This window comes from Mirounga angustirostris, unplaced genomic scaffold, assembly GCF_029215605.1.
Source record: "Mirounga angustirostris isolate CCGP_5_RB_7025 unplaced genomic scaffold, mMirAng1.0.hap1 SCAF_17, whole genome shotgun sequence".
Lineage (NCBI taxonomy): Eukaryota > Metazoa > Chordata > Mammalia > Carnivora > Phocidae > Mirounga > Mirounga angustirostris.
Genome location: NW_026991725.1, coordinates 57470616 through 57494708, shown reverse-complemented (window position 1 = coordinate 57494708; position 24093 = coordinate 57470616). Strand labels below are relative to the sequence as shown.

The 24093-nt window shown below is 40.6% G+C and overlaps 1 protein-coding gene across 4 annotated transcripts in view; it reads right to left on the bottom strand.

Annotated features, from left to right (window-relative positions):
- DHRS7B (dehydrogenase/reductase 7B) overlaps window positions 1–24093 on the bottom strand; it is an 84872-nt gene that overhangs the window by 46179 nt on the left and 14600 nt on the right. Inside the window, exons 1-2 of one of the 4 annotated variants that reach the window (XM_045889685.3) lie at window positions 3800–4365; window positions 1759–1902 (exon numbers count right to left, since the gene is read on the bottom strand). The exons of 1 other annotated variant lie outside the window; for it this stretch is intronic. In XM_045889685.3, the coding sequence (XP_045745641.1) occupies window positions 1759–1880 (122 nt within the window). In that variant the 5' untranslated portion in view covers window positions 1881–1902; window positions 3800–4365. Of the gene's footprint in view, window positions 1–1076; window positions 1097–1758; window positions 1903–3799; window positions 4366–24093 lie in introns of those variants that run through there. 2 more of the 4 variants (XM_045889686.3, XM_045889687.3) reach the window with 2 other exon arrangements.

The window sequence follows — 24093 nt, the reverse complement described above, 5'->3', positions numbered from 1 at the left end:
AGAGCGCGAGAGAGAGAGCACAAGCGGGGGAACAGCAAGCAGAGGGAGAGGGAGAAGCAGGCTCTCTGCTGAGCAGGGAGCCCGATGTGGGACTCGATCCCAGGACCCTGGGATCATGACCTGAGCCGAAGGCAGCCGCTTAACCGACTGAGCCACCCAGGCGCCCCTAAGGTGCCAAGCTCTTTACCCGGGTACTATTGGCACCACCCCTGGCCCACAACTGGAAGCTGAGGCCAGGTGTTCTAGCCTACAGTCGAGGCCCCTGAATCCCAGGGGAAATGCTAGAGCCCAAGGACCCTTTGGCACCTGGAAGGACTGAGAATGGTGTAGAGCAGGGACCGGTACCTCTGCAGTTCCGTGGGTCTGCATGTACTGCCTGGGGGCCTTCATAGGGCCCAGCCCCTGAAGACCATGGGTGTAGGCATATTTCCTAGGGGTGGGAGGGGTGAATTCGGGGGGGGCAGGAATGATGGCCAGTTTGTTAGTGCAGCTTTACCAGAAAATTACAGCAAGTGACAGAAACACAGGTAGGCCCCAAGGTAATCATAGCTCAGAACTTCCACGTAATGAACTTGGGGTTGGGGGTAGGGAGCTTTCAACCCAGCAGGATGGCTGTCTAGGAAGAGCTTTATCCCACTGCAATCCCTGATCCTTCTACCAGGCAGGTCCCAAGGTGGACCACCCTGCTTCGCTCAGAGTTACACAGGACCTGGCCAGTGCTCGGGATGACCAGGGAGTTGAAGAAGGGACTCATGAAGGGACAACAGGCCTCAACCCCTGGGTTGGAGGCACAGAGCTCCATTAGGTCAGCTGGGTGGAAACAGCTCTGCACAGTCCTCCATCGGCTCCCAGAGACCAGAGCCTTGTGGCTGCCCGTTTCAGCCTTCGGAACTCCACTGAAGGCTACAAGGGTGTCATGGACCAATATGCAGCCCACTGCCCCCCAAAATTCAGAGGTTGCAGAGACCACGTGGAAAACACTAGCTGTGGCAAAGTGATGGCAGTACAGGGGTTACAAGGATGACCCCTCGGGCCAGCCTGGCTGGGTTCGCATCATGGCTCAGCCACTTACTTACCAGCCTGGGTAAGGGACCTCCCCACTCTGGGCCTCAGTCTCCTCATCTGTAAAATGAGGGTATATGAGTGTCCACCTCACAGGTCTGTTATGAGGTCAGCTGAATTAATGCATGGAAATGTGTGCACAATCCCTAGAGAAGTGTAAGTGCTCAGTAAATGCAGTTGCCATTGGCATCAACATGACCCAGAACTAACTAAATTAAGCTCCTGGGCCAGGAATTAGTTTCACGGCAGTCAGATTTCCAAGGCTGTCTGAAAGAGTCCCTGGTTTATGAAAACTGGTTTCTTCCAAATGAAGGAAATTCACTAAACATAGAGCTTGCTGGAGTTAAATTTTTATACTTTCATAAACCCTTTGGTTTAATGACATTAACAAATAGGAAAAAAGGAACCCCGACTTTGTCAGAAGAAGTCAGGATCCCGTACGCCAAGGTGCGTACCAGAAAATGTAGCCACCATAACAGTCATCGAGGTCAACACAGCAAGGAGAGAGCAGACAAGGGCCCAAATGTCCCTGCTCCCCTTTTTTCACACCCAGAGAGGAGCAGGATGAAAACAAACCCACCTAGCAAGGTTCCCCCCATGAAGACAACGACAGCTGCCAACAAACTGCATTTTCATGCACCGTTTTACAACCCAAGCCAGCAATCTAGGACACGAAGAAAAGAGAGAACTACACACCGTCTTGTACACTTCTGGGATTCCTTGCGCACCTGACACAACATCGCATGCCAGCCTTGGTGTCCTGGCCCTGGGGACCACTTTGCCTGAGGCAAATATGGCACCAGGTTAATGGGATCCATCCTTGGCCCATGGGCCGGCTTTCTGTGGGGAGAGCGCACATCTGCATTCAGTCTGGCAAGTCGTTAACAGAATCAGAATGCAAAGTAAATTAGAAATCAGCACCAGTTGTGCCCAGCTAACTCAGGATGATGATGGTGGGAAAAGACATTCCAAAGCAAGCCATTTATTTGAGAGCAATACAGTATTCAGGGTAGGTATTCAGGCCACTTTCCTGACCAGGTGAAGTTAATCATATTGACAATCCCAACTTTCTGGGAGTTTCTCAAAATTCTGAAAGACCGACCCCCTTGATTGCACTCTGCAGTGCACGGAGCCGTACTGCCGGGCCCCTGGGCTGCTAGGTCCCTCCAGCCTCTGAGTGCTGGCTGGCCCGGGTCAGCTCCTCTGTGTCTCACCGTCAGCAGTGAGGGTGGCCACGAGAGCAAGACACGAAGGTAACTCAGCCCCAGCGCCTTGCTGTGGTGTCCGGGTGCATGCTCCAAGCAAAGAGAAGCTTCCAAGTGGAAGAAAGGAATTGTGTCCTGACTGGCCACATTTCCAGAGTAGGAAATACATCTCCTATGTAAAACAAGGTCAGAGGGGGTCAGTTTTCTTTGAAAATGGCATAGAAGAAGAACTTTAGTATGTTTACAAATTTTGCATTTTATACTGAAATGCTTAACTGCTAGTTTCAGACAGAATCGGGAAGGCAAGATTGACGGTATAAAAAAGAAGTGGGGGAAAAAAATCTAGCTCATGATTTCTAGCATTTGGAGATCAGCTCATACATAGAAGGGAGAGCCCAGCATCACTGTGAGCTCCAGTAGAAAGTAGAACAAGTCACAAAGAGAGAGTGAGGTCAGAAAAGGAAGAAGGCGAGATAGCCCCCCTCAAGTAGAAACCACAGATCACACAAGGTCTAGAAATGCGAGTGCACCGCCTAACAGAAAAGTAGGCACTCACGGTCCTGTCTACTCTCTTAATTGACAGGGAAGTGACCTGAAGCATGACCTTACGCTAATAAGCCACATCAACGGGTGTGAAGAAGTTAGAGAGTTCAGGTGTTCACACACTAAGTTCGTCTGCTTGTATTTTCATATACCACAGACTACGGAGCTCTAGACCTAAGTTAAAAGAGGATCAAGGGTAGAAAAGTCCCTTCATGGGTGTTACTTGGGCCTGGACAGCCAGAAAGTTCATGGGGTCTCCCTGCGACTTTGAAATTCAGCTATTCCCTTATTCCACTGAGAGCCTTTTAGCACCTCAAAGTGGAGACAAGACTATCTTCAAGAAATCAACTCTGAGCAGAAATGTCACTTTAATGTTATTTTATTCCTCATCCTTTAGCCAAAATTCTGATGGAATCTGTTCCTAAGATTCCTTTTTTTCTCTCAACCAATCATAAAAAAATAAAGTAAATGGAACCATCCGTAAAAACAGGTTGTTGGGAAGTTACTCAGAATCACACACAGAAATTAAACCATTAACAGCCAAACCCGAAAATCAACAGAGGGTAGCTGAAAGCCCTCCAAAGTTAAAGAATAAAAATGATTTCAGGCCTGAAAGAAGGATTAGGCATGAAATAATTTGTCATGTTATGCACAAGAAAATCAGGCTAAAGGGCAGAGAGGAGTTCCAACTGGAAGGCAGGTCGCTGAAATCATGCAGCAAGGAGTGGCTTAGTATCACCAAAAGCAGTTAGGATCCCGTTCTCATAAACCTACACCGCTCTTGTATTTCCTAAGTGACGACCAGCACTTAACAGCTGGTCTATGAAAGGTGACATAAGCTATGGGTCATGCTTATGACCCACATCTGAAAAGACCTATCTATTTTCAGAAAGTAAAAGCAGAGTAAACCTGCTCTCTTTGGGTCTTAAGCGTATGAGAAGCAGCAGCTAAGGGCCGTCTCTGACTGGAAAGAACGAACAATATCCTACCTCAGATGACAGCTACTTTGCCAGTGGCGGGTCCCGGTGCCAACGTCTTCTCTGGTCTCTTGACCTGGGGCAGAGTGACTACGGCCAGAGGACACCTTCAGGTCAGCAAGCCCTCCCTGGAGCGCCGGAGCAAGCCAGCGAGGAGCGGCCTGGACGGTGTATTTTGGGATGCCAGCCTTAGGGCCCCCGGTTTAAAGGAATACAGGCTGGCATAAGTAAAGATAAAACCAAAAGGAAGGCCCGAGACTGTTTCAGACCGGGCTCCTGAGAGTGCACTCCTGGGAAGAGCAACCACGCTGAAGCAAGCCTGCTCTCCAGTGAGACGCTGAGCACACAGCAGCCCCAGCCAGGGAGGGCGGGAAGAGAGGGGCCAGCACAGCTCCAGACCCTGCAGGGCAGGCACCTACACAGGAGCGGGGCACCAGAGCCGAATTGTTCACGACGGGCCAAAGTCCTAGCTCGGCTTCTAAGGACAGCACTTCGGATGTCTACCTAGCAGCCTGCCGCAGAAAAACGATTTTGGTGTCTAACATGCTTTATAAAACGAATTAAGTATTACTGGAGGTTGCAGGAGTGATCTCACCCTCTTTCCTAGAAAACACACAAGAGGCCCTGACTGAAACCAGAGAGCACACTCACTGTGCGGGTGAGGCAGAAAAAACACCAACGTGGCACTCGGGGGGCTGGGTTCGAGTCCACCATGTCGTGTGCTTGCTGTACGACATGCGCAAATTTACTCATGACCTGCAACTATGCGGACGATTATTCCAATAAGACACATAGGAAACACCCTGTACATTTTAACATCCTGAATAAACATGCTCCTGACTCCTAAACTCACGGAGTAAAGGTGGCCCCCAGAGAGGAGCTGGGAAAGGAACTAACCATGGCAGCCAGGCGGGCGGCGTTAAGGGCTGGTCATGTTTCAGTACATTTGGTAAAAAGACCAAACGTATGACTTTATAGCCACACCTCATATATCAAATGCCATCCAGTACCAGACTCTGCTAAGACTGAGATGTAAGGCAATGAATGAAGTAGACATGGTTTCTGACCTCGTGGAGCTCACAGCCTAGATGGGGAGACTGACAATAAACAAAGAAACACAAAAATTAAATGATTAGAACTGTGATAACGAAAGAAACAGTCATTGTGTGGTTTTAACACAGTGGGGGCCTGTCTAAAGGATAAGCCTCGCATGAAGCTTTAATTCAAAGTCAAAACAATTCAAACCACTATGCTGGCCACACAACACACAACACACAACACACAACACAACCTGGCCCAGGGCAGCTGCTAGTTTCTGACTCCTGAGTTTTACATTATTACCTTAAAAAATTACATATAATAATGAATATGACAGACAAGGTACCCAGCTAAATATAAAGTCAGGAATCCAGTGTGTTTATAATTTTTTTAAGATTTATTTATTTTATATTGAGAGAGAGAGAGAGAGAGAAAGCATGAGCAGGAGGGACAGAGGAAGAGGGAGAGAGAGAATCCCAAGCAGACTCCACACTGAGCACAGAGCCCAAAGTGGGGCTCAATCTCACAATCCTGAGATCACAACCTGAGTTGATACCAAGAGTTGGACACTTAACCAACTGTGCCACTAGGTGCCCCAAGAATCCAGTGTGTTTAAAAGGAGCTGGTAGGACCCAAGCCAGAGTATCTAATTGGAACTGTGCACAGGTATCAGCTTCATAAATAAGAAGAAAACACAGTAAACAATACTGTACTCCAACTTGGGCACAATTACTCACTATATCTGCTATAGTATAAATTCACTCCACAAACATTTACTGAGCACCTACTGTGTGTCAATTGTTCCAGGCTTTGTGGTACAATGAGCAAACGGGAAGTAAATTGTTGTCCTCATGGAGATGACATATCAATGGGAGAGACAAACAATAAAGAAGATAAGCAAATAAAATGTACATCAAAAGGATTCCAAGACAGTGGTGGAACAGGAGGCACCAGGAATCCATCTCCCTACCTACTCAGTAACTGCACTCGCGGAATCTGTCCCGTATAACTGTATATTTTAGAGCTCTGGAGTCTACTGAAGGCTTGCAAGTTCCCTGAGAAGGCCTAGCTGGCAAGTTGTGGTTAATTTCAGTCAATTTCAGCTGCAAACACAGTGCTGCACAACCTCCACCTCCACCTGAGGGGCATGCAGTTGTGCCCGCCATGCTGTAGCAACTTGCACAAGCTCGCTGGAATGAGGCAAAAAAGACCCTGTCCTCTCAATATCAGGGATTTGTGTCTGACTGCTGATTGCTGCTTCTGATCAGAGTGGTGCAGACAGAGGTGGGCAGCCATGTGGCTTGTAGCAAGCCTCTTCACCTCCAAATGAGGTGCCTGCCAGGGTACTTACAGGGCTCACAGCATTTTATCCTCCCTTCATTTCCCTCTTTTTCTCCTTTTAGGAGCCAGTAATTAAAGAGTAGTCCATTCAAAAGCAACTGAATACATGGGGAAAATTAGAAAGTGACCATGAATGTCCAGGAAAAGGCACATGCTCAGAAAAGACTTGAGAAGACCTTAATTAAGTTCATAGATCAGACTGATCCTAGGCACAAAGACAGCCTACAAAAATAAATATGCCAATTAATTAGTTAACAAAAACCAGCAAACACTAGGGAATGGAGAAAATCTGATTCCAGACTTACCATATTATATTAAAATGTCCAGTTTTCAACAAAAAAGTCAAAAGGCATACAAAGAAATAGGAAACCATGGCCCATTCAAAGAAACTGTCCCTGTGAAAGAACTACAGATTTGCCTGACAAGATATTAAAACAACTGTCTAAAGCTGCTCAAAAAACTAAAGAAAGACCTAGAGAAAATCAAGCAAATACTGTATAAAAAGAATGGAAATACCAATAATGAGACAGAAAACCTAAAAAGAAAGCAAAAGGAAACACTGGAGTTGAAAAGAATAACAGAAATGAAAAATTCACTAGGGCAATTCAAAAGCAGATTTGAGCATGCAGATGATAGATTCAGCAAACCTCAAGATAGGACAATGGAAAGTACTGAATCTAAGAAATAGGGAAAAAGACCGAATGAAAGTGAACAGAATGTAAGGGACCCACAAGACACATCAAGCCGACCAGCATATATTGTAGAAGCTTCAAAAACAGGAGAGAGAGAGAGGCAGAGAGAATATTTGAAGAATTAGTGGCTGAAAGATTCTCAACTTTGCTGAAAGACATGAATATAAATACCCCAAAAAACTCAATGTACTCAGGTAACATGAACTCAGAGACCCATACCAAGACATATTATAATCAAACTTTCTAAAGGCAAATACAGAGAACCTTGAAAGCTGGAAAAGTGACTTGTCACACACGGGAGATCCTCAATAAGATTATCAACACATTTCTCATCACATATAAGGCAGTGGACAATATATTCAAAGTGCTAAAAGAAAAAACTGTCAACCAAAAATCTTGTATCTGGCAAAACTGTCCTTCAAAAGTGAGGGAAAAATTAAGACATTCCCAGATAAACAAAAGCTGAGATAGTTATCACTACATCTGCTCTGCAAGAAATGTCGGGGGGGGGGGCCTGGGTGGCTCAGTTGGTTAAGCGACTGCCTTCGGCTCAGGTCATGATCCTGGAGTCCCGCATCGGGCTCCCTGCTCGGCAGGGGGTCTGCTTCTCCCTCTGCCCTCTTCCCTCTCGTGCTCTCTGTCTCTCATTCTCTCTCTCTCAAATAAATAAAATCTTAAAAAAAAAAAAAAAAAAGAAATGTCATGGGAGTCCTACAAGGTAAAATGAAAAGACACTAGACAATACCTCCAAGCCATGTGGAGAAATAAAGATTTCAATAAAGGTAAATACATGCAAAAATATAAATACTAGAATTATTATAACAACAGTTTGTAACTCCACTTTCTGTTTTCTACATATTTAAAAGACTAACACATTTTAAAAAAACAATTTTTAGTTTAAAAGCTAATATTATTGTAACTGTGGTCTGTAACTCCAAATCTTGTTTCCTACATAATTTTTTTTTTTAAAGATTTTACTTATTTGACAGAGAGAGAGACAGCAAGAGAAGGTACTCAAGCAGGGGGAGTGGGAGAGGGAGAAACAGACTCCCTGCTGAGCAGGGAGCCTGACGTGGGACTCGATCCCAGGACCCCAGGATCATGACCTGAGCCGAAGGCAGACGCTTAACGACTGAGCCACCCAGGCACCCTACATAATTTTTTTTAAAGATTTTATTTATTTATTTGAGAGAGAGTGTGAAGTTAAGTTAGTATAAAGTCAAATTATAATGTTATAACATTAGGATGTTAAACAATCCTGATGGTAACCACAAAGAAAATAACTATAGAACACACACAAAAGAAAATGAAAAGAGAATCAAAACATTTCACTACAAAAAAATCAACTAGATGTAAAAGAAGACAATAATAAAGGAAATGGGTGGGAAGCAGAGAACAAATAGCCCAACTGTAGAAGTAAGTCCTTCCTTTCCTGTAATTACTTTAAACGTAAATGGATTAAACTCTCCAAAGGACAGAATTTGGCAGAATAGATAAAATCACATGATCAACTATATGCTGCCTACAAGAGACTCACTTGAGATCCAAAGACACAAACAGGTTGAAAGTGAAAGGATGGAAAAAGATACTCCATGCAAACAGTAAGAGAGAGCAGGGGTAGCTACACTAGTATCAGACAAAATGGACTTTAAATATATGAAGTAACAACTGACAGATTTGAAGGCAAAACAGTCCTATAAGAGTAGTTGGAGACTTCAATATTCCACTCATAAAAGAACAACCAAAATAAGGAAATAAAGGACTTAACACAATAAGCCAACTAGATCTAACAGACATATAAAACACTATCCAACAACAACAGCATACACATTGTTCTGAAGTACACATGGGACAATTTCCAGTATATACATATGTTAGGCCACAAATTCTCAAATTAGTCTCAATATTTAAAAGACAGATATCATATAAAGTACCTTCTGTGACCACAATAGGATATAGTTGAAAATCAATAACAAGAGATATTAGAAAATAGAGATAAATAAAAACAAAAATATAATACACCAAACTTATGATATATAACAAAAAGAGTGCTAAGAGGGAAATTCATAGCTATAAATATGTATATTATAAAACAAGAAAGATCTCAATGACGTAATTCCACAATTAAAAAAACTAGAAAAAGAACAAACTAAAGTCAAAGCTAGCAGAGGGATGCCTGGGTGGCTCAGTCAGTTAAGTGCCTGCCTTCACCTCAGGTCATGATCCCACAGTCCTGGGATGGAGTCCCACATCAGATGCCTTGCTCGGCAGTGGGCCTGCTTCTCCCTCTGCCTGTCGCTTCCCCTGCTTGTGCTCTCTCTCTCTGGCAAATAAATAAATAAAATCTATTTTTAAAAAAGATTAGAGCAGAGATAAATGAAACAATAGAAAATAGAAATCAATGAAACCAAAAGTTGATGCTTTGAAAAAGTCAACAAAATTGACAAACCTTTAGCTAGATGGACTAAAAAAAAGAGAGAGAAAAACAGACTCAAATTACTAAGTTCAGAAAAGAAAGTAAGGATGTTACTATTGATTCTACAGAAATAAAAAGGATTACGAGAGTACTATGAACATTATACACCAACAAATTGGATAACCTAGATGAAATCGACATATTCCTAGAAACACAAAACCTACCAAAACTTAATCACTAAGAAATAGAACATCTGCATAGACCAATAACTACTAAAGAGACTGAATCCATAATAAAAAATGTCAACAAAGAAAAAGCCACCTGGGTGGCTCAGTCAGTTGAGCATCCAACTCTTGATTTTGGCTCAGGTCATGATCTCAGGGTCATGAGATCGTGCCCCATGTCAGGTTCCACATTCAGTGTACAGCCTGCTTAAGATTCTCTCTCTCTCCCTTTACCTCTCCCTGCTGCTTGTGCATGCCCCCCCCCAAAAAAAAAGAAAAAGAAAAAAGTCCCAGATCCAATGGCTTTACTGGTGAATCCTACCAAACATTTAAAGAACTAATGCCACTCCTTCTTAAACTTTTCCAAAAAATTAGAGAATACTTCCTAACTCATTCAATGAGATCAGCACTACCCTGATACCAAGAAAAAAAAAACAAAAAAACAACTACAGACCAACGTCCCTTTTGAAAACTGATGCAAAAATCCTCAACAAAATAACAAACTGAACTCAGCAGCATATTTTAAAAAATGACCAAATGGGATATGTCCCTAAAATGCCAAGAATGGTTCAACATATTAAAATTGATCAACGTAATATGCCACACCAACTAGAGGAATAAAACCACATTACCATCTCAATTGACACAGAAAAGCACTTGACAAAATTTAACACCCTTTCATGATGAATACACTCAACAAAATAGGAATAGAAGGAAATTACCTCAAATTAATAAAAACTATATATGAAAAACCCACAGTGGGGCGCCTGGGTGGCTCAGTTGGTTAAGTGACTGCCTTCGGCTCAGGTCATGATCCTGGAGTCCCGGGATCGAGGTCCGCATCGGGCTCCCTGCTCGGCAGGGAGTCTGCTTCTCCCTCTGACCCTCCCCCGTCTCATGTGCTTGCTCTCTCTCATTCTCTCTCTGTCAAATAATAAATAAAATCTTTAAAAAAAAAAAAAAAGAAAAACCCACAGTGAACATCATATTCAATGGTAAAAGACTGTAAGCTTTTCCTCTAGGATCAAGAACAAAGCATGGATGCCCACTTCACCACATAGTATTGGAATGAGGCAAGAAATAAAAGGCATCTAAATTGGAAAGAAGTAAGTAAAATTATCTCCATTTGCAGATGATATGATCTTATACATAGGAAACCCTAAAGACTACACAAAAAGGTGTGAGAATAAATAAATACAGCAAAGTAGCAAAATACAAAGTCCACACACAAAAGTCAGTTGGTATTTCTATGTGCAAACAATGACCAATCTGAGAAGGAAATTACAAAAACAATTCCACTTACAATACAGCTGAAAAAAATTAAATACTTAATAACTTAACCAAGGAGGTAAAAACTTGTAAAATGAAAACTACAAAATACTCCTGAAAGAAATTAAACAAGACATAAGTAAATGGAAACACATCCCATATTCATGGAGTGGAACACTTAATATTATTAAAATGTCAATAGTACCCAAAGTGCTCTACAGATTCAATGCAATCCCTATCAAAATCCCAGGGACATTTTGCAGAAACAGAAAAACTCATCCTAAAATTCATATGGAATCTCAAATGTCTCCAAATAGCCAAAACAACCTTGAAAAGAACAAAGCTGGAAGACTCCTATTTCCCAATTTTGAAACTTACTCCAAAGCTACAGTAATCAAAACAGTGTGTTTTTGGCATAAAGACAGACATATAGACCAGTGGAACACAACAGTAAGTCCAGAAATAAACCCTTCCATATATGGTCAAATGATTTCTGACAAGGGAACCAAGATCATTCAATGGGGGAAAGGACAGTCTTTTCAACAGATGGTCCTGGATATCCACAGGCAAAAGAACAAAGCTGGACCCTTACCTTATACAAAAGTTAACTCAAAATGGGTCAAGGACCTAATTGTAAGACCTAAAACAATAAAACTCTTCGGAAAAAAACATAGGGCAAAAGCTTCACAACATTGGATTTAGCAACGATTTCTATGATATGACTCCAAAGGCACAGACAACAAAAGAAAAGCTAGACAAACTGAACTTCATGAAAATTTTAAGAATTTGTGCATTAAAGGACACTATCCACAGAATAAAAAGGCAACTTACAGAATAGGAGAAACTATTTTCAAATTATATATCTAATAAGGGATCAATATCCAGAATATATAGAAAACTCATAGAACTCAAAAACAAAACAAAACAAAAACAAACAACCTGACTCAAAAATGGGCAAAGGACTTGAATAGACATTTCTCAATAGGAGGTATACAAATGGCCAATAAGTACATGAAAAGATGCTCAATATTACTACCTACTAGTGAAATGCAAATGAAAACTATGAGATTCTACTTCACATCCTTTAGGATGACTACTACCACAAAAGCAAAAAATAACAAGTGTTTGGGAGGATGTAGAGAAGTTGAAGGCCTTGTGCACTGTGGGTGGGAATGTAAAATAGTAGAGATGCTGAAAAAACAGTATAAAAGTTCCTCAAAAAATCAAAAATAGAATTACCATATGATCTAGCAATTTCACTGCTGGATGTATACTCGAAAAAATGGAAAACAGGGTCTCAAAGAGATATGTGCACAACCATGCTCATAGAAGCATTATTCACCATAGATAAAACATGGAAGCAACCAAAGTGTCCATCAACCAATGAACGATAAGCAAAATATAGTATATATACAAAGGAATATTATTCAGCCTTAAAAAGGAAGGAAATTCTGCAATATGCTACAACATGGATGAACCTTGCAGACATTATGGGTAAGTGAAATAAGCCAGTCACAAGAGGACAAGTACTTTATAATTCCACTTATATGAGATACTTAGAGCAGTCAAATACTTAGAGACAAAAAGTAGAATTGCAGTTGCCAGGGGCTGGGGTGGAAGCAGGAAGGGATGGGAGTTATATTTTAATGGGTACAGAGTTCCAGTTTTGCAAGATAAAGAGTTTTGGAGATGGATGGTAGTGATGAAGGCACAACATTACGAATGTATCTAATACCACTGAGCTGTACACTTAAAAATGGTTAAATGGTAAACTTTGTGGGGCACCTGGCTGGCTCAGTCAGTGAAGCATGTGACTCTTGATCTCAGGGTTTTGAGTTCGAGCCCCATGTTGGGTGTAGAGATTACTTAAAAATAAAATCTTAAAAAAAAAAAGATGGTAAACTTTATTGTGTGTCTTTTATCACAAAAAGAAAAAACAAGTATGTCATTCACAAAGGATTAAACACTAAATGCTGCCCAATTTCATGTGGGCTCATGGTTGAAATCAGATTATCTGAAATTCTAACAAATGACTGTCTTAGTTTCCTCATAGATTTAGATAAATCATCTGCCCCTGTTCACTGTCTCTGTTAGACAATCTGCCTTACTGTAATTCATTTAGGATGATGCTTCACCCTGAATTCCAAGTTATTTTTAGAACTGAAAAACATTATTGTGAAATTTAACTAGGAAATGCCCTTTATTCTGAAGCAGTTTTTACAATGCTTGTACTTAAAACTTGTAGTGCACTGACTTTTATGCCAGAAAACATAAAGGAAGGAATTTCACAAACTGAAAGGGCAAAAGCAGAAGGAAAGCAGAATAACCTGAGAGGGGTTTTCCATCGCCAACTTCTAAGCTTTCATTTAAAAATAGCCTGGCGAGTGCCTGATCACTTTATTTTCAGTGTCCTAGCAAATTGCTCCCCGAGACATAGCTATGTCTCCTCAGGACAGGCCCACAGTAGGGAGTCAAAAAATTTTATTTCAACCACTCTTAGATTTCCCACTTTTCCCCAAACATATTTTTCCTCTTATTTCTCTCTCAGAGCCTTTCAGGCTTAAAAAATATATATTTGGCAAATTCCAGAATCTTTATTAAAAGGAAAAACACTGGGGCGCCTGGGTGGCTCAGTCGTTGGGCGTCTGCCTTCGGCTCGGGTCATGATCCGGGGTCCTGGGATCGAGCCCCGCGTCGGGCTCCCTGCTCGGCGGGAAGCCTGCTTCTCCCTCTCCCACTCCCCCTGCTTGTGTTCCCTCTCTCGCTGTGCCTCTCTGTCAAATAAATAAATAAAATCTTTAAAAAAAAAAAAAAAAAAGGACAAACACTTGCAAATGAAAACATCTTTTATACATTCACTGTATTTGTTGTCAGTGTGTAACAGCTTATAAGGACTATCTTTTACACTGCAATAAAATATACACTGTTACACAATGAAGCTTTTTTTTTTCTGGTGATACAAAAGTTAATAAGCTTAACCACAGAATGAGGTAAAAGCAAACACATTTTAGAGGCAATTTTAGGAGTCAAGAAATGAAAGATTAAAGTCTCTTTCCTTCCATGGCAAAATGCTGATGGCTGTTGAGGTTGGGTACAGGGTACATAGGGGTTCACTGTACTATTCAAGTTTTGTGTATCTTTGAGCATTTCCATAATTTCTACTTCACTCTCAACTGTGCTAAAAATGGAGTTGGAAAAGTAAACAATTAGCTACACTGAAAGTATCAACTTTGTAAAATAAAATTAGCTAATAAATACTACCAACTAGAACACCAAAAGGGACAAATGGACCAATGTTAAGTTACAGTGGCACCTCTGTGGGGCAGCATGGTGGGTGGGGTCTTGATTTGGACCTTTCCTGGGACTTGAGACCAGGTGGCTACCGAGTAAATCATCAGACTTTTCCAGGCCTCCCCTCCTGATGTGTTTTCCAAACGAGCTGGCTCCAAGCCCCATTACTCATCCGCGTCTAATCACTACCTACATTAGAAGCACCTGTTAAAATCCAGCTCCAGGGCTCCACCCAGTGAAGACCTTTGAAATCAGTAATACCAGAAAAGGTGAGACCTAGGAATCTGGACTCTTGATGCCCCCCTCCAATGATTTTTAAAAACTATTTTATTTATTTATTTGACAGAGAGAGCGAGAGAGCACAAGCAGGAACAGCAGAGGGAGAGGCAGGCCCCCACCAAGCAGGGAGCCCAATGCGGGGCTCGATCCCAGGACCCTGGGATCATAACCTGAGCCGAAGGCAGATGCTTAACCATCTGAGCCACCCAGGTGCCCCCCCTCCGATGATTTTAATAGATACTAAAGTTAGAAGCCCCTGAAGATCTCTGTAATTGTCTATCAAAAGAGATGTGCCCTCCGTTGGTTAAGCGACTGCCTTCGGCTCAGGTCACGATCCTGGAGTCCCGGGATCGAGTCCCACATCGGGCTCCCTGATCAGCAGGGAGTCTGCTTCTCCCTCTGACCCTCCCCCCTTCTCATGCTCTCTGTCTCTCATTCTCTCTCTCGCAAATAAATAAAATCTTTAAAAAAAAAAATTAAAAAAAAAAAAAAGAGATGTGCCACTCTGAGGGTAATAAGGGCTATCTGCCAACTTCCATTCACAGGGTCAGGGGTAACTGCTTTTTTTCTAGATTCCATCAACAAGAGTCCAGAAGAGGCCCTCCACTCCCACCCCTACCCCAATGCCCAACCCCGCCACCCCCATCTGCCCGGAAACCACTGGGACCAATCTCATCATAATTTTTATCTGTTTACATCAGTCACCACAGGAAGTCCAGGTCTCTTGAGACATCCCCAGGCTCCTAAAGCACTCTGCACACTCCCTTTTCTGACCCCACCTCCCACCCTTCCCCATATTAACCCGTGGTCCTCTTGGTCACTCATTGAGCAAAATCATGCATCTTCAATTCAAATCTTCTACTCTGGACAGCCCCTTCACCTTCCTGTTCCAACGATGTCTGGCTCCTCCTGAGGACAGATTTCCCTGCAGACCTCTGCAGTGGTGGCTGTTTTCTCCCCCATACCCCTCACAAACTCGCTCAAAGGTATGGTGGGGCTGTCTTTGCTCCTCACTATTCCTCCCTTTTTCCCTAAAACTGCCCAGCTGTGCCTCTTCCTTGTCAGAAGATGTCACACACTGCATTTTAAGCACCTGCTTTCCTCTTGGTCACCACCACCCCCACACCCCAGCATTACTTAAAAAGATTTTTAGCTACTCACTGTTACTCTCTCCAGCACATTTCCTGTCATCAGAATTCTTAGAGATTTTATATACACATGGGTGCTCCTACCTATGCCTTAGTTCTGTGACCTGTCCTCCATTATCTTGTCCTCCACCCTACTTTGGCCACTCCTCTAGTCAAACAGCAGCCCTTTATAATCTTCACTTCAAACACCCCGTTCTGGCTATTCTTTCTCCTTTGTGAATTTATTATCATACAGATTACATCTAAACATGTCAACCCAACAGTGTTAATAATTATTACTGCTTTAATACGGTCTTACGACTTTTACAAAAATTAAGAGAAAACATATTTACAGTCTTTTATAACTACCCACAAGTTAATCATTTCCAGGGCTCTTTATTTCCACCTGCAGATACAACATATAGTCTGGAGTCATTTCCTTTTGGCCTAAAAGATCCCTTAGTATTTCTTGAAAGATAAGTCTGTAATCAAGAGATTACCTCATCTTTGTTTGCGTGAGAATATATTTTACTTTCATTTTTAAAGGATGGTTTTATTTTTTTTATTTTTAAAGATTTTATTTATTTATTTCAACAGAGAGAGACACAGCGAGAGAGGGAACACAAGCAGGGGGGTGGGGGAGAGGGAGAAGCAGGCTTCCCGCAGAGCAGGGAGCCCGATGCGGGGCTCGATCCCAGGACCCTGGGATCATGACCTGAGCCGAAGGCAGATGCTTAACGACTGAGCCACTCAGGCGCCCCTAAAGGATGGTTTTAGATATAAAATTTAATATAGAATTTGGTGTTGACAGTTTTTTCGTTGAACATTGGAACTCCACTGTTCTGTGACAAGCATTCTTTTTTTCAATTATTAATACACTTTATTTTTTAGAGCTATTTTAGATTCACAGCAAACGTGAGCAGAAAGTACAGTTCTCTTTTTTTTTTTTTTAAATGTTTTATTTATTTATTCATGAGAGTCAGGGAGGCAGAGGCAGAGGGAGAAGCAGGCTCCCCGCCTAGCAGGGAGCCCGATGCGGGACTCGATCCCAGGACCCTGGGATCATGACCTGAGCCGAAGGCAGACGCTTAACCATCCGAGCCACCCAGGCGCCCGAAAGTACAGTTCTCTTATACCCCTTCTCCTTACAGGTGCACAACCCCCCGCACTATCACCATCCCCCATCATGGTGGTAAATGTTACAACTGATGAACCTGTGTTGACTCCTCATTTATGTTATGGTTTACTGATGGTGCACATTCCATGGGTTTTGAAAAATGTATAATGACATATGCCCACCACTATAGTATCATATAGAATAGTTTCACTGCCTTAAGTATTCTCTGGGCCTGTTGATTCATCCCTTCCTCCCCCCCCCACCCCAACTCCTGGCAACTACAGATATTTCTACTGTCTCCATAGTTTTGCCTTTTCCAGAATGTCAGGTAGTTGGAAGCACACAGTATGCAACCATTTTAGAGTGGCTTCTTTCACTTAGTAATATGCATTTAAGGTTCCTCCATGTCTCCTCATGGTTTCATAGCTCATTTCTTTTGCACATTGAATAACATTTTCTTGTACCACAAAAAAAATTACATAATATTCCTGGATATACCATAGTTTATTTGCCTACTGAAGGGCATCTTGATTGCTTGCAGGTAGTGGCAATTGTGAATAAATAAGCTAAAAACACCCATCTGCAGGTTTTTGTGTGGACATAAAAGTTCTCTATTTGGGTAAATACCAAGGAGTGCAATTGCTGGGTCATACGGTAAAAGTATGTTTAATTTTGTAAGAAACTGCCAAACTGTCTTCCAAAGCGGCTGTGACATTTTGCATTGCTACCAGCAATAAGTGAGAGTTCTTGTTGCTACACATCCTTGCCAGCATTTGGTGGTGTCAGTGTTCTGGACGTTGGCCATTTTAATAGGTGCGTATTGATATCTCACTGTTGTTTTAATTTGCCATTCTCCAGAGACACAGGATGTTGAACATCTTTTCATGTTTACTTACCATCTGCATATCTTCTTTGCTAAGGTGTCTGTCAGTCTTTTGCTCCAATTTTCAGCTGTTCATTTTCCTACTATTGAGTTTTAAATTAAGAGTTCTTTGTATATTTTGGATAGCAGTGTTTGATCAGATATGTCTTTTACAAATATTTTCTCCCAGTCTGTGGCTTATCTTCTCATTTTCTTGACCGTTTTTTCCAGAGCAGAAGTTTTTAATTCTAATGAAGTCTAGGTTATCAAGTATTTCTTTCATGGATCATGTCTTTGGTGTTGAATCTAAAAAGGCATCAGTATACCCCAAATTACCAAGGTTTTCTCCAACATTATATTCTTGTTTTATAGCTTTGTGTTTTACATTTAAGTCTGTGATCCAGTCTGAGTTAATTTTTGTAAAGGGTGTAAGATCTGTGTCTAGCTTCATTTTGGGGGCATGTGGGTGTACAGTTGTTCCAGCATCATTTGTTGAAAGAACTATCTTTGCTCCATTATATTGCCTTTGCTCCTTTGTCAACGATCAACTGACTAGAGCTTTGTGGGTCTATTTCTGGGCTCCCTATTCTGTTCCACTGATCTGTTTGTCTGTTCTTCCACAAATACCATATTGTCTTGATTAGTGTAGCTTTACAGTCAGTCTTGAAGTTGCATCTTCCAACTTTGTTCTTCAATTATCAAGTCAGCTATTCTGGGTCTTTTGCCTCTCCATATAAATTTTAGAACCAGTTTGTCAATATGCACAAAATAACTTGCTGAGATTTTTATTGAGATTATGTTGAAATCATAGATCAAGCTGAGGACCGACATCTTGACAATATTGAGTCATTCTATCCGTGAACATGGAATATCTCACTATTTAGTTCTTTTATTTCATATATTAGAGTTTTGTAGTTTTCCTCATATACATCTTGTACATATTTTATTAGACTATACTTAAGTACTTCATTTTTGTTGGGGGGGATGCTAACAGAAATAATACTGTCTTTAATTTCAAATTCCACTTGTTCATTGCTGGCATATAGGAAAATGATTGACTTTTATATACTAACTTTGTATCCTATACCCTAGCTATAATTGCTTATTAATTCCAGGAGTTTTTTTGCTGATTCTTTTGGGTTTTCCACATAGACACTCATGTCATCTGCAAAAAAAAAGACAGTTTTGTTTCTTCCTTCCCAAACGGTATACTTTTTGCTTCCCTTTCTCATTACATTAGTTAGGACTTCCAGTACTCTGTTGAAAAGCAGTGGTGAGAAGAGTATTGCCTTTTTCCTAATCTCAGTAGGGAAGCTTTGAGTTTCTCACTATTAAGCAGGTTGATGTTGGCTGTAGGTTTATTATAAATGTTCTTTTTCAAGTTGAGGAAGTTCTCTTCTATTACCAGTTTGCTGAGAGTTGGGGTTTTTTGTTGTTGTTGTTGTTTTTAATCATGAATGGGTACTGGATTTGGTCAACTGCTTTTTCTGCATCCACTGACATGGTCACATAATTTTTCTTCTTTAGTATGTTAATGTGATGGGTTATATTGATTTTTGAATGTTCAACCAGCCTTACACGCTGAGATAAATTCCACTTGGTCATGGTGTATAATTCAATTTATACAATGCTTGATTCGATTTGGTAATATTTTGTTGAGGAATTTTGCATATATGTTCATGAGAGATATGGGTCTGTAGTTTTATTTTCTTGTAATCTCTTTGTCCAGTTTTGGTATCAGGGGAATATTGGCCTCACAGAATAAGTAAGGAAGCATTCCCTCTACTTCCATCTTCTGGAAGAGATTATAGAGAATTGGCATAACTTCTTACTTAAATGTTTAGCAGAATTCACCAGTGAACTCATTCAGGTCTGGTGCTTTCTAATTTGGAACATTAATTATTAATCCCATTTCTTTCACAGATATAGGCCTATTCAGATTGTCTATTTCCTCTTGTATGAGTTTGACACATTGTGTCTTTCAAATAATTGGTCAATTTCATCTAGGTTATCAAAACTGTGGATACAGAATTGTTCATATTCCTTTAGTATCATGTCCATGGGATCTGTAGTGATGTCTCCTCTTTCTCTTTTGATATTAGCAATGTCTTTTTTTTTTTTTCCTTTTCTTAGTTAGCCTGGCTAGAGGCTTATCAATTTTATTTATCTCTTCAAAAAAATCAGCTTTTGGTTTTGATTTTACCGATTCTTATTTTTCAATTTCATTGATTTCTACTCTAATTATCATTATTATTCTGCTTACTTTTGATTTAATTTGTTCTTTTTCCTAAGATAGAAGCTTAAATTACTAATTTGGGATTTTTCTTTTTTTTCTAATATATGCATTCGATGCTATAAATTTCTAAGCATAGTTTTCACTACATTCCACACATTCTGATAAATTGGATTTTTATTTCCATTTAGTTCAAAATATTTTTAAATTTCAGATTTCTTCTTTGACCCCCGTGTTATTTAGAAGTGTGTTGTTTAATCTTCCACGTATTTTAGGCCATTTTCCAACTACCTTTCTGTTACTGACTTCTACTTTAATTCCAATGTGGCCCAAAAGCAGACAATATATGATTTTAATTCTTTTAAGTTTATTGTGTTTTATGGCCCAGAATATGATCTATCTTGGTGAATGTTCCATGTGAACTTGAGAATAATTTGTAATCTGCTGTTGTTGGATGAAATATTCTATAGATGTTAATTATATCCAGTTGATTGATGGTGCTGTTAACTTCAAATACGTTCTTACCGATTTTCTGCCTGGTGAATTATGTTCATTTCTGACAAAGAGGTATTAAGTCTCCAATTACAATAGTGGATTCATCTATTTGTCTTAGTGATTCTACCAGTTTTTTCCACATGTACCTTGACACACTGTAGTTAGGTGCATACACATTAAGGAATGTTATGTCTTTTGGGAGTATTTTTTACTCCCCTTATCATTATGTAATGCCCCTCTTTATTCCTGATCACTATCCTTACCCTGAAGTCTGCTCTAAAGTTAATATAGCTACTCCTGCTTTCTTTTCTTTTCTTTTTTTTTTAAGATTTATTTATTTATTTACTAGAGAGACAGAGAGCATGAGGGGGGGGAAGGGCAGAGGGAGAAGCAGACTCCCTGCTGAGCAGGGAGCCTGATGTGGGACTCGATCCTGGGACTCCAGGATCATGACCTGAGCCGAAGGCAGTTGCTTAACCAACTGAGCCACCCAGGCGCCCTCCTGCTTTCTTTTCATTAGTGCTGGCATGATATATCTTTCTCCACCCCTTTATTTTAATCTATATGTCTTTATATTTAAAATAGGTTTCGGGGCGCCTGCGTGGCTCAGTCGGTTAAGCGACTGCCTTCAGCTCAGGTCACGATCCTGGAGTCCCGGGATCGAGTCCCACATCGATCTCCCTGCTCGGCAGGGAGTCTGCTTCTCCCTCTGACCCTCCTCCCTCTCATGCTCTCTTTCATTCTCTCTCTCTCAAATAAATAAATAAAATCTTTAAAAAAAATAAATAAAATAAAATAAAATAGGTTTCTTGTAGACAACATATTGTTGGGTCTTGTTTTTTGATCCACTCTGAAAATTTCTTATAATTGGTATATATAGGCTGCTGACCTTTAGAGTGATTATTTATATACTTAGATTAATATCTACCATATTTGTTACTGTTTTCTCTTTGTTGTCATCATTCTTTGCTCCTATTTTTTGTCTTCCACACTTTTTCTACCTTCTGGAGTTTAACTGAGCATTTATATGATTCCATTCTCTCTTTCTTAGAATATCAATTATACTTCTTTTTAAACTTTTTTTAGTGGTTGCCTTACAGAATGCAGCATATTTATAACTAATCCAAGCCCACTTTCAATTAACACTATACCACTTCACAGATAATGCAAGTGACAAAATATTAATTCCTTTCTTCCATCTCTTATATCATTGCTGTCATTCATTTCACATATACATATGCATATACACACAAACTGATACATTTTTCCTATTATTATTCTGAGCAAACTGTTACCTGTTAGGCCAATTAAGAGGAAAATTAAAGTTTTTATTTTACGTTCACTAATGCTCTTTCTTCTTTTATGTAGTTACGAGTTTCTGACCTATACCATCTTCCTTCTCTGAAGAACTTTTAACATTTCTTGCAAGGCAAGTCTGACAACAAACTCCCTCAATTTTTGTTTGTCTGAGAAGTCTATTTCTCCTTCACTTTTGAAAGGTAACTTCCCAGGGTATAGAATTCTAGGCTTTTTGAGGCACCTGGCTGGCTCAGTTAGTGGAGCATGTGACTCTTGATCTCCAGGTTGTGAGTTTGAGACCCATGTTGGGTGCAGAGATTACTTAAAAAATAAATAAAAATTTAAAAATTTTGTTTAAATTTCTAGGCTTTTTTCTCTTAACATTTTGGAAGTTTCACACTATTCTGTTTTTGCTTACATGGTTTCTGAAGAGAAATCAGATATATTTCTTATCTTTGTTCCGCTATGGTAAGTTTTTTTGTGTGGGGGGTGGTTTTTTGCTTCTTCCAAGGTTTTTTTTCTTATTTTTGATTTTCTGAAGTTTAACAATAGTATGCCTAGGTGTTGTGAGATTATCTTGGCATTACCTTACTTGGTATTCCCTGAGCTTCCTGGATCTGTGGTTTGGTGTCTCCGATTAATTTGGGGACATTCTCTATCATTGTTGCTTCAAATATTGTTTCTGATTCTTTCTCTTTTCCTTCTGATATTCCCATTATGTATATAGTACATCTTTTGTAGTTATTTCACAGTTCTTATATATCTCTTTCTTTTTGCTTTTCAGTTTTGGGAAGAAAGGAACTAAAAGGAATAGAACAGAAAGTTCCTATTGTCATATGCTCAACTCAGAGATTCTTTCCTCAGCCATGCCCATCAGACATTCATTTCTCTTAGAGTGTTTTCTATCTCTAGCATTTCTTTTTTATTCTTTCCTAGATTTTCTCTCTGCTTATATTATCCATCTGTTCTTGCATGTTGTCTATTTTTTTCTTTTAAACTCCTTAGCATATTAATCATAGTTTTCAAATTATCAGTCTGATAATTCCAACTTTCCTGCCATATCTGACTCTGGTTCTAATGCTGTTCGGTCTCCTCAAACTTTATTTTTTGTCTTTCAGTATGTCTTGTACTGTTTTCTTGAAAGGCAGAAATCGGGATACCTGAGTAGCTCAGGTGGTTAAGCATCTGCCTTCAGCTCAGGTCATGATCCCAGGGTTCTGGGATTGACTCCTGCATCAGGCTCCTTGCTCAGTGGGGAGCCTGCTTCTCCCTCTGCCTGCTGCTCCCCCTGCTTGTGCTCTAGCTCTGACAAATAAATAAAATCTTAAAAAAAAAAAAAAGGCAGAAATGATGTACGGTTAAAAAGAACTGTAGTAAACAGGCTTTGAGAAATGAAGAGGCAGTAGAAGCATGCTATGGTCCAATGATTAGATCTAGTCTTTTGGTAAGCCTATCCCCCTAACTGTGAACTTCATCAGTGGTTCTCAGGGTTTTATCCCCCTCCTTAGCTAGGACAGGATGACTAGAGGGAGCTGGAGTTGAGTATATCCCCTTCCCTAAGTAAGTCCCCTAGATAAAATAGTTTCTCCTGAGGGCAGGTCTTGTTAAGAACAAAATGCTCTGCCATATTTCAAAAATTACTTTTCCCTCCCCATAATAGAAGCACAAGGGAATTTTTCTCCCAGTATTCACTGTGAGGGCCTGGTAGAGCTCCTGGAGTCAAAACTCACAAAACTGTGGGGCTCCCTTTACACTGGGTCACTCCAGAGTTTTTAACTCTCAGACTTGTCCACATTGAGCCTCCAGCAATTTGTCAATTACAGTTCAGGTTCTCCTGCAGCAGTATTGCTCCAACAAGTGTGATTCTCTGTATCCACCTGTTTTGCCAATTTTGGTGGCAAAAGTTTGCTCTGTGATCTCATGACTCTGATGGATCTAAGAGTTGGTTGATTTTTCCATTTGTTCTGCTTTTTACTTGTTAGGATGGAAGGGCAACTTCTCCCATCCAAGTACTAACCAGGCCCGGCCCTGCTTAGCTTCCGAGATCAGACGAGATCGGGCGCGTTCAGGGTGGTATGGCCGTAGACTGGAAGGGCAACTTCTAAGCTCCTTACATGCTGAATAAGAAACCAGAAGTTCCAACACCATTCTTTAAGATAAGAAGTTAAGCCATTAATCATATATGATTGTCCCCTGTGAGTAGTAATTTTTCTCTTATTGCTTTTAACTTTGATCTTTGGCTTTCAACAATTTTACTATGATGTATCTAGATGAGAATCTTTATGTTTACCCTACTTGGGGTTCACTGAGTTTCCTGGATATATATACTGATGTTTATAGTAGCCTGAATAAAATCCCCCAAAGATGTCCACATCCTAATCCCTGGAACCTATATTATTTTATTTATATGGTAAAAGGAACTTTACAGATGCAATTAATTAAGGATCTCAAGATGGGGAGATTATCCTGCATTATCTGGGCAGGCCCAATACAATCACAAGAGTCCTTATAAGAGGGAGGCAAGAGGGGGCACCTGGGTGGCTCAGTCGTTAAGCGTCTGCCTTCGGCTCAGGTCATGATCCCAGCGTCCTGGGATCGAGCCCCGCATCGGGCTCCCTGCTCC